Genomic DNA, 13,180 nt, shown 5'->3' on the forward strand with positions numbered 1-13,180 from the left:
TCTTGCCTCCTTTGTCAAAGATAAGGTGTCCATATGTGCGTGGATTTATCTCTGGGCTTTCTATTTTGTTCCATTGATCTATATTTCTGTCTTTGTGCCAGTACCATACTGTCTTGATAACTGTGGCTTTGTAGTAGAGCCTGAGGTCAGGTAGGTCAATTCCTCCAGTTCCATTCTTCTTTCTCAAGATAGCTTTGGCTATTTGAGGTTTTTTGTATTTCCATACAAATTGTGAAATTATTTGTTCTAGCTCTGTGAAGAATACCGTTGGTAGCTTGATAGGGATTGCATTGAATCTATAAATTGCTTTGGGTAGTATACTCATTTTCACTATATTGATTCTTCCAATCCATGAACATGGTATATTTCTCCATCTATTAGTGTCCTCTTTGATTTCTTTCACCAGTGTTTTATAGTTTTCTATGTATAGGTCTTTAGTTTCTCTAGGTAGATATATTCCTAAGTATTTTATTCTTTCCGTTGCAATGGTGAATGGAATTGTTTCCTTAATTTCTCTTTCTGTTTTCTCATTATTAGTGTATAGGAATGCAAGGGATTTCTGTGTGTTGATTTTATATCCTGCAACTTTACTATAATTATTGATTAGTTCTAGTAATTTTCTGGTGGAGTCTTTAGGGTTTTCTATGTAGAGGATCATGTCATCTGCAAATAGTGAGAGTTTTACTTCTTCTTTTCTAGTAAGTATTTATTGAAGGAACAAAAACATTCTCCTTTTTCATGGTCAGCCAGGGGCCTATCCCAAGCCTCCTGTGCTGGGTGTTCTCTATCTGCCGCTCCAAACCCACGCTCCACCCTTTCCTGGGAAGTAGAAATGTAGACTGTGTCACCTGGGCATTCTTGCCCTTTTGGCTTTCATTGGGAACTAGACAGAGGAAGTGGGCTTCCCAGGTGGTGCTAGTGGTAAAGAATCTGCCTGCAATGCAGGAGATACAAGAGATGTGGGTTCAGTCCCTGGGTTGGGAAGATCCCCTGGAGAAGAGCATGACAACATACTCCAGTATTCTTGACTGGGAAATCCCATGGACAGAGGAGCCTCGTGGGCTATAATAGTCCAAGGGGCTGCAGAGACTTGGACACGACTGAATGACTGAGCATACAGATAGTGGAAGCACTGGCACAAATCTGAGACTAAGAAGGAGGAGAGTGAGGCGGAGTATCTGTCTTCTCCCCCAACCCCTTCCCCGTCCCATCTCACCTTTTAGAATGAGTACAGACTGCTTCTCTTCCTTGACTAAAAGTTTCAGTCCCTTTCGGGTTCTCTGAGTCCTGCTTGCTTCCTTTTCCTTCCAGGCTTGGAGGTCAGAGGAGAGAAAGAAAAAGACATTGTGTAATGATTCCCTCTGAGGTTCCTGCCAGGTGGCCTCCTGCTACCTGCAGTGTAGCAGTGGGGTTCCCTGCCATATCCAACCCCAGGGCATGGTCCCATTCCTTGTTTGACTTTTACCTCATTAAACTCCACCCACAGCTCTGTAAATAGTCCTTTTATTTGATTCTCAATGACTGCATTTGAGCTTGCCATTCTTATCTACTGGGACTCTCAGATTAATAACTTATTCACCTGCGAGATGGGAAAGTTGACTGAGGGAAGTTTCTAATGCATCAGCATTTCTAGCATGGCTACTGCTGGTCACTTTTGAAACCAGTGGTTAATTTCAGCAAAACTGATTGCAATCTGAGTTATCTAAAGATAAACTTGCTGCTCCATTTGTGGTTCTCTGTGCCTGTCTTGTTATCTGATAATGTCTAGACTATGAACATCTTATGTAACTTTTTAAAGAATTTTATTTTTAATTGGAGGATAATTGCTTTACAATGCTGTATTGGTTTCTGCTGTAAAAGAACGTGAATCAGCTTTTTTTTATACATATATCTCCTTCATCTTGTGCTTCCATCCTATCCCCAACCCCCATCCCACTCATCTAGATTGTTATAGAGCACTGGGCTGAATTCCCTGTGTTACACAGCCAGCTATCTATTTTATACATAGTTTGTGTGTGTGTGTGTGTGTGTGTGTATAACAATGTAACTTTTAAACCCTTTTGATAAAAATTTTTTCCCTAGGATTGAGGATAAGGTTGTTTTTGTGAATGAGGTATCTAGATTGCTGGGGTGTAGGGATACAAAAAGAGGGAGGCTTTCATCCCTTAATTCTGTGGATATTCTCCTTTGGACCCACTTATATTGAGCCAAAATCCACTCCTACCCTTCTTCTCCTGATGCCACCTTTTTGCATGAACCATCCAAAATCAATCCCTCATGGAAAGAAATTGAACAGAGATCTGGACTGACCTCTAAATCCTGTGCAGATTTCAGTGGTGAACTGAAGCTTGTTTGATCACGTAAACTTGAAAGGAGCTCTCATAGGATCAGAGGCTCCAGGTTAAAATGGATCTTAGAAGTCATCAGTTCCTTCCCCCATCAGATTGATCATTGTAGATAGAGGATCTTCTCCTAGTCTTCCAAACACTGCTTAAACAGCTACAAGGACAGAGAATGAGAGCTGGGGAGTGAGTAGATTTTTTAAAAGATGGTCTACTTGATCTTGGCTGGATTGAAGATTTTGTTCCTTACAAAGAGCTTTTTTTTTTTTTTTAAATAGAAAATACGGGGTTTAGTTTAGCTCTGTGACTTCTCATTCCATCTCGTCCAGCACCCAGGTCTGTGACCCCTCCAGGGGCTTGGATTCCTAAAGGGAACACTTAGGGAGCTGTCGTGTGCTATGCCCAGCCAGCTTTTCAGAGTGCCATGGGGATACTCTGCACTTGTGGATTAAGCCAAGCTTATGGTAGGATCTTTGATTTTCTGATAAGGATAGAAGTATGACCTACTGGTAATACCAAGAGAATGTCTGGTTTGCTCCTTTGGTAACTAGAATAGTGATTCACTGGGAGTAATGCATTGGCCCTGTCCACATTGCCCCTGTGCGACACTGAATGGGTTTCAGGGACACAAACGTACGGACCTCTTTAGCCTTCGCAGTGATTGGGCAGACAGCTGGTGGTCTCTGCCTGTGAACCTGACCTGACTGTGCCATACAAATATGGTCACTGTCCCCTGAGTACCATGAGGGCATAAAGATTGGGAAGTATTATTCCCTTGCCCTCCTCTTCCTTCTGCCCTCTCTCCCTCCAGACCTTCTCTCTCTCCTCATATCGCTGATGTTCACACCGTCATCACTGCTGATGTGTTGTTTCCTTGTGGTTTCTAGATGATCACGATGCAGTCCTGAGGTTTAATGGGGCACCCACAGTCAAATTCCAACAAGACGTGGGCACGAAAACCACCATTCGTCTGGTAAACTCTCAGGTAAAACTTCTTCTGTGCAGAAATACATCCTTCCACAAACATGGGTGGTGCTGAGTAGGGTGCAGCCATCAGTACAGAGACTCTGCAGGTAGCCTGTCTGCCATCGAAACCAGCTCTGCCTTTTGTGAGCTAAAGAGTCGTGCATATGTTACGCCTGCCTCTCTGAAGAGGGGACAATGATAGTGTCTATCTTCGTCACAGGGTTGTGACGAAGGAGTAAGAAGATCCACACAAAGTACGCAGTGGCTGGCATTTATGTGTCAATGTTATCTACTCTGATATTTATGTGTGCAGAACTGAGGTGGCTATGGAGGGTACACTGGTGAGTGAATCAGACTCAGCCCTGCTCTCATGTAACTTACAGATACAGTCCAGTAGTTATACAAACAAATGTAAAGTTACAACAGATAACTACAAAGAAAAGGGTCAAGGTGCCACCAGAACCCAGAAAGGGGAGGTGTCCCTAGACAGGGAAGTCAGGAATAGCAAGGAGGTGTCTTTGCTGTGCAGGAGGAGTAAGGGGTCATGGTGAGAAGTGTGGGAAGAGGCAATGGCCTGGGGAAGGTCCTGTGTGGAAGGAGACAGGGGGGCACCAGGACCCAGAAAGAGGTGAGAGTCTCGGGGGGTGGGGTGGGGGCATGTAAAGGGGGACGAGGCTGAGGATAAGAAGGAGCTTGGCCACGGTGCTTGTCTTCTTCTCTGATGCACGCCCACACTTGCATTTTGTAAACATCCCTGGCTTCCAGTGATCACTGCAGTAGATGCAGTGGGTCCAGTGGATGGCGAAACACGTTTAAGAGGCTCTTACAATCGTGTGGACTAGAAATGCTGGCAGTTGTACCAGAGTGGACATGCAAGTGACTGTGAGAAATGATGGATTTGAGAGCTATTCCATGTGTGCAGATGACAGGCTCTATGTGGGGTTGAGTGTGAGAGGTGAAGGGAGGAGGCCACAGATGCACCTGGGCTTCTGGCTTGTGTAACTGGCCAGATAGAGTCACTGAGACTGCAAAGAGTATTGGAGATGTTTTGGGTTGTGAGGGGCTTGGTCAGAAAGGCGGGCAGAGATAAAGAAATATATATATCTTCCGGATATGCTTGATCTGAGCTGCTTTTTATGTATCTGTGAAGAGAGGTCAAGTTGTGCAAATGAGATTGGAGGTCAGTGGAAAGGTTTGGACTGCAGATGAGGATTTGTAAATCTTCTCTTTCTATGTGGCAACAAACAGTGGGACCAAATGAGAGCACTGGAGAGGTGTAAAGAGAAGAAAAGTCCATGCAGGAGCTTTGGGCAATGAGAGCAGTAAGAAAGACGTCAGTGCCACTAGATTCTGCTTAAAGGCCAATTTAGATGACGATTGAAAAGCATCATTCTCTCCTTAGCAAAATGGAGGTCACTGTTGGCCTCAGCAATAGCTAGGTGATGAAGGGAGAGTGATAAAGCCAGAAGCCAGACTGGAGTATGAGGAGAAGTGAGATAGGTGGAGGATGGCAAATACGGAGAGTTCCTTCAAGAATTCTGGTTCTGAAGGGCAGAGAGAAATAGAGCAATAGTTGGAGAGAGAGTTGAGTGTTCCAGGGCTCATTTTTGTTCGTGTTTTAGATTAGAGAGAATTGAGAATGTTTAAAAATCAGTGGAAAGACAGTCACAAAAGGACAAATACTGTATGTTTCCACATACCTGTGGTCCCTGGAGTAGTCAAACTCATAGAGATAGGTGGTTGCCAGGGCCTGGCAGGAAAGAGGAATTGTTGTTTAATGGATATAGAGTTCTAGTTTGGGAAGATGAAAAAATTCTAGAGATGGATGGTGGTACAAACCCAGGTTGTACAATAGTGTGAATGTACTTAATGCCACTGAGCTGTACACTCAAAAATGCTCAAAAGAGTATATCTTCAGTCAGTTCAGTTATTCAGTCATGTCCAACTTTCTGTGACTCCATGGACTGCAGCACACCATGCTTCCCTGTCCATCACCAGCTCCCAGAGCTTGCTCAAACACATGTCCATCAAGTCAGTGATACCAGCCAATCGTCTCATCCTTTGTTATCCCCGTCTCCTCCTGTCTTCAATCTTTCCTAGCATCAGGGTCTTTTCCAATGAATCAGTTCTTTGCATCAGGTGGCCTAAGTACTGGAACCTCAGCTTCAGCATCAGTTCTTCCAATGAATATTCAGGGTTGATTTCCTTTAGGATTGACTGGTTTGATCTTGCAGTCCAAGTTTCTCTCAAGAGTCTTCTTCAACACCAGAGTTCAAGAGCATCAATTCTTTGGCACTCAGTATTTTTTATGGTCCAATTCTCACATCCATACATGACTACTAGAAAAACCATAGCTTTAACTATATGGACCTTTGTTGGCAAAGTAATATCTCTTCTTTTTAATATGCTGTCTAGGTTGGTCACAGCTTTTCTTCTTATGTTACATATATTTTATCACATACACACAAATTTAAGTCAATGAGAAAAAAAAAAGTTGATCCAGAAATTGAATATACTAAAAAGAGGTGACACTGAAGTCAATGGTAGGAGTGGTTGGTCCAAAACCTAGCGGAAGATTAACCCCAGCAGGAGCAGGTCAGAAAGGAAGGAGGACTGGGGCGGGGGAGTAGCTGGAGGCAGTCTGTAGTGGTAGACTGAAGGGGCTTCTGTTTTCTCTGCAAAGTTAGGATACAGAGAAAAGGAGACATTTTGTAGGGAGGTGAGGGGAAGAGAGGTTTTAGTAGAGGACGTTTGAGCCAAGAAGGTTTGAAATTGTCAATGAGGATGGAGTAAACCAGAGGAATGGAGCAGGATCTCTAGGCATGCTGACCACGTTGAGGTTGGGACCAGGGATTCAGAGAGAAATTCAGTTGTGTTTGCTCATAGGTGGTATGACCCACAGGTCAGCAGGCAGCTGAATGTGAGGAAGCATGGAGGAGGCCTGAAAATTCTCTTTGATTTGGAAGGCTACCCTGTTCTTGGGCATCTCTTCTAGGTGTTGGAAAGTTGCTCAGTCGTGTCCCACTCTTTGTAACCTCATGGACTATACAGTCAATGGAATTCTCCAGGCCAGAATACTGGAGTGGGTAGCCATTCCCTTCTCCAGGGAATCTTCCTAACCCGGGTATCAAACCCAAGTCTCCCGCATTGCAGGTGGATTCTCTACCAGCTGAGCCACCAGGGAAGTCCTCTGGGTGTTTAGTGATGAATTAAACCTCAATCCTCAAAGATTCTGAAATTTTAATTTCTAGCAATTGCTCTCCTGGGTATACATGCAAAGGAAACCAAAACAATGCTGTGAGAAGATCCATGCACCCCAGTGTTCACTGCAGCACGGTTTACAATAGCCAAGACATGGAAGCAACCTAGATGTCCAGATAGATAAATGAATTAAGAAGATGTGGTATATACACAATTGAATATTACACAGCCATAAAAAAAGAATGAAATTTTCCCATTTGCAACAACATGGATGGACTTGGAGGAAATTATGCTAAGTGAAATAAGGGGATTAAGAGGTAGAAACTACTAGGTACAAAATAAAAAGCCACAAGGATATATTGTATAGTGCAGGGAATACAGCCACCATTTTATAGTAACTTTAAACATAGTTGCTATGCTGCGATTGAAACAGTATATAATATTGTTTATCAACTGTACCTCAATAAAAGAAAATAAATAAAGCCAAGGTAAGTTTGCCTGAGAATTACCAGATAGACCTTGATCCGATTTCTCCCTCAGCACTTCCTGCGTGAGTGACTTGAGCAAGTTGCTTTATCTTTCTGAGCCTCAGTTCCCTTATTTGTAACAGGGAAATAGTTACCGTTCAGGGTCTTTGTAGGATCCAGTGAGACTGCTTAGTGTGGAGCAGGTCACTCGGAGGCCCGCGTGCTGCAGTGAGGACTCAAAAAAGGGTGGCTGTGGTCACTAATGCAGAATGAAGCCCTGCCCGTGTCTGCGCAGTCTCCATGTCCTCTCATTTCCTAGGCAAGTGGGTTTCTTGGCTCCTAGTAGGGATGCCAGCCAGCTTGGGGTTACTTCAGAGGTGCCTAGCAGAAGGAGAAAGTTAAAGGATAATTTTCAGGAAAAAGTAAGCTCATGACTCTCATAGAGATAGTGTCTATTTTATTCATATGAGGAGGGAACCAGGCACATGTTATAACCGCTTCAGAGAAAAAGTCAAAACAGTATCAAAATTTGAATAAAGGACAAAAAAAAACCCAAACCACCTCATTTTTTTTTTCATCTTTTTTTCCCATGAGGTAGGCAGGAAGAGGAGGAAATCTACTGAAATTCTACTGGGCAAGGTTGAATAAGCATGTCTGTAGTTTGCTACAACTAAGAGCTGTAAGACAGCTCCTCTGTGGTCAGAATCTGATAAAGAAAAAGGGTGTGCTGCAGACCATGCATAGTTTTCCTCTGAGGGACAGCATTTGTCCTGCACTTCTGGATGGCTGTGCTCCCTCTGCCAGGGCTGAGAAGAGGGTGGCTGACTTCCCAGGGTGCCGTGTCCACTCATAACAAAAGCATTTCCTGTCCTCCTCAGACACACTGACCCTACTTTCTGTCCTACTGTAAGTGGCACTGAACATCCAGGCTGTTCCTTTGGCACTGGTCACGGGAAGCTGCATGACTGCGCTCCTTGTGATACTGACGTGTGACTGATGCCCTTCTGTTATCGTCCTTTCTCATCTTGCTTTTCGAGGAAGCTGGCAGTCAGTCTCCTTTGCCTTTTGCCCAGGTTGGTTATCTCAGCTGTTTTGTGTCTGCTTCTGAGCAAACTGAGTCCCCACATCACACACAGACTGCACCTGGCACTCCACAGTTCCTGGGGGCATAGCTGTGATCTGTGGGCTTGGTAAATTATGCCTTTGAGCAGCTCATTCTCTTCCCAGAGGGAGAGCTCCTCTGGACGGCAGCTGGGCGCAGGTTTGTTTGCTCAGCACCCAGCCTCCTCACCTGCAGAGAGGTGCATCTGGCCTGTGACAAGGCCATGGAAAACAAAGAGGTGGTTCCTTACTGAGAAGATGGCTTTTTATAAGAGAATGGTGTCACACTGTGAAATTTCAGTAGATCTATTTGGGCAAGTATATGCCAGGTATTGTTATGAGATTCAGCTGGAAAGCTATAGTTAGCTAAATGTGAGTCTTTAAATAAATTCAATTGTGACTCTAAGTGTAAAGGTTTTGTGAGACTGAGCTGAGCCCCTGCTGGGCCCAGTGCTTCCTTAGAGACACTTGTACAGGTCGGGAAAGAGAAAACCATGCACAGTGGGACATATGCTGACTGGACTTCACCCAGGGCATTTCCAGATCACAGGACTTCCCTGGTGGCTCAGACGGTAAAGCGTCTGTCTACAATGCGGGAGACCCGGGTTCGATCCCTGGGTCGGGAAGATCCCCTGCAGAAGGAAATGGCAATCCACTCCAGTACTATTGCCTGGAAAATCCCATGGACAGAGGAGCCTGGTAGGCTACAGTCCATGGGGTCGCAAAGAGCCAGACACAACTGAGCGACTTCACTTCACTTCACTTTATCTTGAGATATGAGGTAGTGCCACTTACAAATACCTCCATCATCTAAGGGCCATATTTGTCTTATCATATTTAATCTTCATGATAACCCTATGAGGTGTGGTCACCGAACATTATTTTATATGAGGACAAAGGTCCGTCTAGTCAAGGCTATGGTTTTTCCAGTGGTCATGTATGGATGTGAGAGTTGGACTGTGAAGAAGGCTGAGCACTGAAGAATTGATGCTTTTGAACTGTGGTGTTGGAGAAGACTCTTGAGAGTCCCTTGGACTGCAAGGAGATCCAACCAGTCTATCCTAAAGGAGATCAGTCCTGGGTGTTCTTTGGAAGGACTGATGCGAAAGCTGAAACTCCAGTACTTTGGCCACCTCATGCAAAGAGTTGACTCATTGGAAAAGACTCTGATGCTGGGAGGGATTGGGGGCAGGAGGAGAAGGGGACGACAGAGGATGAGATGGCTGGATGACATCACCAACTCAATGGACGTGAGTTTGAGTGAACTCCGGGAGTTGGTGATGGACAGGGAGGCCTGGCGTGCTGCAGTTCATGGGGTTGCAAAGAGTCGGACACGACTGAGTGACTGAACTGAACTGAACTAGCTTCAAAGAGTCGAAGGGAGTCGCTCAGGTTGGGTAGGAGATAAGCAGTAGAGGTGGATTGAATCTAGGTTTGTTTGCTGGTGGTATTTTAACTCCCCTGAACTTTCTTTTAAGCTTTTCTAGGTCGTTGCTTGGAGAAGGAAATGGCAACCCACTCCAGTGTTCTTGCCTGGAGAGTCCCAGGGATGGGGGAGCCTGGTGGGCTGTTGTCTCTGGGGTCGCACAGAGTCGGACACGACTGAAGCAACTTAGCAGCAGCAGCAGCAGCAGGTCATTGCTATTTTTCAGAGCCAGAGAAGGAGATTGACTTGATGATATTGGACTCAGGGTACCTTCTTACTCCAAACCTCTAGGTCATAAGTGGTTTTCAACATGTCAGAGCTGCCCTTGGTCTTCTTTTCCTTGTGTAGCCCATCTGTTGTGGTGCGGGGCCAGCTACCCTGATTCCATTCAGTCAATCAAATAAGTTCCCACAAGATCCTGCCTAGTGTGAGGGAAGAGCAGAAGGAAACAGTGCTCATAAGGACTTCCCTTTGGATGAAGAGAAAAAGACACCCCACCCCCAACATGTTGTTATTGTTGGTCAGTTGCTAAGTCATGTCCAACTCTTTGTGATCCCATGGACTGCAGTGTGCCAGGCTTTCCTGTCCTTCACTATCTGTCAGAATTTGCTCAAACTCATCATTGAGTCAGTGATGCCATCCAACTATCTCATCCTCTGTCGTCCCCTTCTCTTCCTGCCCTCAATCTTTCCCAGCATCAGCGTCTTTTCCAGTGAGTCAGCTCTTCACATCAAGGTGGCCAAAACATTAGAGATTCAGCTTCAGCATCAGTCCTTCTAGTGAATATTCAGGGTTGATTTCCTTTAGGATTGATTTGTTTGATCCATGCCATCCAAGGGACTCTCGAGAGCCTTCTCCAACAAGGCCAGTAAAGGTGAAGTGCAGAAACAGAGTATATTCTTTTTCTATGAGTCTGACTGTTTTAAGATACCTCATATAAATGGAATCATGCAGTTGTATTTCCCTCAGTATAATGTCCTCCAGGTTCATCCTTATTGTCATGTTTGGTACAATTTCCTTTTTTTTCCTTTTTTTTGAAGTTAATATTCCATAGAAACAGACTGTTAAGTGGTGGTTTCCAGGGGCTGAGGTGAGGGGCAGATGGGGAATTGCTATTCAATGGGTATAAAGTTTCAATTGTGCAAGATTAAAAAGTTTCAGAGATCTGCTGTACATTGTGTCTATAGTTAATACTGTATTTTGCACTTAACAATTTGTTAAGAGGGTAGATCTCATTTTGTTTTCTTACTGCAATGAAAAACAGAAGGGCGTATACTCCAGTGTGGGGCTGCTAGTTTAGATAAGGCATATCTTTGGCACGGAATTCTTTCTGTGCGGGCATTACTGAATTGAGAAGGGGACATTCAAAACCTGTATTTAATTTGTGGAAAATAGCTGTGTTTAAAATAACCTCTCTCTGACCTCACACCCCATTTCAGCTCAGTTACCCGCTGCGACTAGTGCTTACACCTCACTCAACCTTAAAATTTTTTTGTCTACACTTTGAGGTCATTTGCTAGGAATTTTTGCATCTATGTTCATGAGGGATGTAAGTTTGTAATTTTGTAATTTTCCCTTCTTATAACATCTGTCAGTGTTTTTGATATCAGAGTAATGCTGCCATTGTAGAGTGAGTTGGGAATTGTTCCTCCAAAATTTTTCTGGAAGGGTTTGTGTAGAATTAGTATTACTGTTTTCTTGACTGTTTGGTAGAATTCACCCAGTAAAGTCATCTGGGCCTAGAATTTACCTTGTGGGAAAATTTTTAGCTACAAATTCAGTTTCTTTAATAGACACATAATAGATAGTTATTCATGTTACTTGTTTCTTCTTGACTTCTTGAGTTTTGGTAGTCTATATCTTTCAAGAAATTTGTTCATTTCTTCTAAGTTATTGACTTTGTTATCATAAAGTTGTTCATAATTCCCTCATTATCCTTCTAATATCTGTGGAATGAGATGTGATGTCTGAGGTGATATGACATCCTTCAAGGTGAGTCATAGTATTGGAAATCCTAGAGCTAAAAATGACTTTGGAGATCAAGTAGCCATTCATTCATTCCAGAATGAGTTATTGATCACCTGCTCAATGTGAACAGAGCTAGAACTCATCCACTAACAACAGCAGAACAGAAACAGACATGCTCCCTGCCCTTGTGAAGCCCAGTGTCTTGCTTGATCATTTCATTTTACAAATGAGATAACCGAGGCCTGAGAAGAGAAGGTGACTGGTACAGGTGCATGCAGGGCAATGGCAGGCCATGTAGACTGAACCTTCCTGACACTTGGCCCACGACTCTTTCCTGGTTCTCTGATGACACCTTCTAAGTCCATGTTTTCTCACTCCCATCATCTTATTTATCCACCTCATTTATTACCTAGCTCTCTCATTAGGAGAGGAGGCATTGTGGTCTGTTTTGTTCACATATGCCCAATGCCCAGCTGCCAGAATAGTGCCTATTACATATCTACATTACACAGTAGACATGCAAGAAATATTTGTCTAGTGAAATATAGTCCAGGGAACCTTCTCATTCAATGGATTGCCTCCAAACTTCCTCCAATTTATTTTTTTTTTTTTGAGCTTTTTATTTGGAAAAACTTGAAAACCTCTAGAAAAGTTGCAATAATATGATGAATACAAAGAATGCCTATATACCATTTACCTAGATTCACTTATTATTTTTTCATTTTACCCCGTTGCTGTATCATATGCCCTATCTATCTTTCATAATATCTTTTATTTTTTTCATTTGAGAGTGCTAGTGGTAAAGAATTCACCTGCCAATGCAGGAGACATGAGATGCAGGTTTGATCCCTGGGTTGGGAAGATCCCCTGGAGAATGTAATGACAACCCACTCCAGTATGCTTGTTTGGAAAATCCCATGGACACAGGAGCCTGGCTGGCTACAGTCCATGGGTTGCAAAGAGTCAGACATGACTAAAGCAACTTACCATGTGTACATCACAGACATTAATCCCTAAAAACTTATTACAGACAGAGAGTTTACAGCTGCCTCCCCAAATTTGTATGTTGAAACCCTAACTTCCAATATGATAGTATTTGGAGGTGAGGCCTTTGGGAGAGAAATATGTTTAGATGAGGTCCTGAGGTTGGGGTCCCCATGATGAAGGGATTAGGATCCTTATAAGAAGAGGGAGACCAGAGCTTGCTTGCTCTCTGCCACGTGAGGACACATTGAGAAGGTGGCCCTCATCAGTAACCAAATCTGCTGGCACCTTGACCTTGGACTTCTCAGCCTCCAGAACTATGAGAGATCAATGTCTTTTGATTTCTACCATACCTAGTCTATGGTATTTTGTTATAGTAGCTGGAGCAGACTTTGTTGTTGTTGTTGTTACTGAGAAGTAGAGTGCTGCTGTAACAAATACCTATGTGTGAGTTGCTTTGGAACTGTGTACAGGATTGCTGGGAGAAATATCAATAACCTCAGATACGCAGATGACACCATCCTTTTGGCAGAAAGTGAAGAACTAAAGAGCCTCTTGATGAAAGTGAAAGAGGAGAGTAAAAAAGTTGGCTTAAAGCTCAACATTCAGAAAATGAAGATCATGGCATCCAGTCCCATCACTTCATGGCAAATAGATGGGGAAACAGTGGAAACGGTGTCAGACTTTATTTTGGGGGGCTCCAAAATCACTGCAGATGGTGATTG

At 43.6% G+C, this 13,180-nt stretch overlaps 1 protein-coding gene across 6 annotated transcripts in view; it reads left to right on the forward strand.

Annotated features, from left to right (window-relative positions):
• ST6GAL1 (ST6 beta-galactosamide alpha-2,6-sialyltranferase 1) overlaps window positions 1-13,180 on the forward strand; it is a 153,026-nt gene that overhangs the window by 120,721 nt on the left and 19,125 nt on the right. For all 6 annotated transcript variants that reach the window (XM_010853906.1, XM_010853907.1, XM_010853910.1 and 3 more), the window contains one exon: window positions 3,230-3,327. In XM_010853906.1, coding sequence (XP_010852208.1) covers window positions 3,230-3,327 — 98 coding nt within the window. The remainder of the gene's footprint in view (window positions 1-3,229; window positions 3,328-13,180) is intronic.

This window comes from Bison bison, unplaced genomic scaffold (genome assembly GCF_000754665.1).
Source record: "Bison bison bison isolate TAMUID 2011002044 unplaced genomic scaffold, Bison_UMD1.0 scf7180017864333, whole genome shotgun sequence".
Classification (NCBI taxonomy): domain Eukaryota; kingdom Metazoa; phylum Chordata; class Mammalia; order Artiodactyla; family Bovidae; genus Bison; species Bison bison.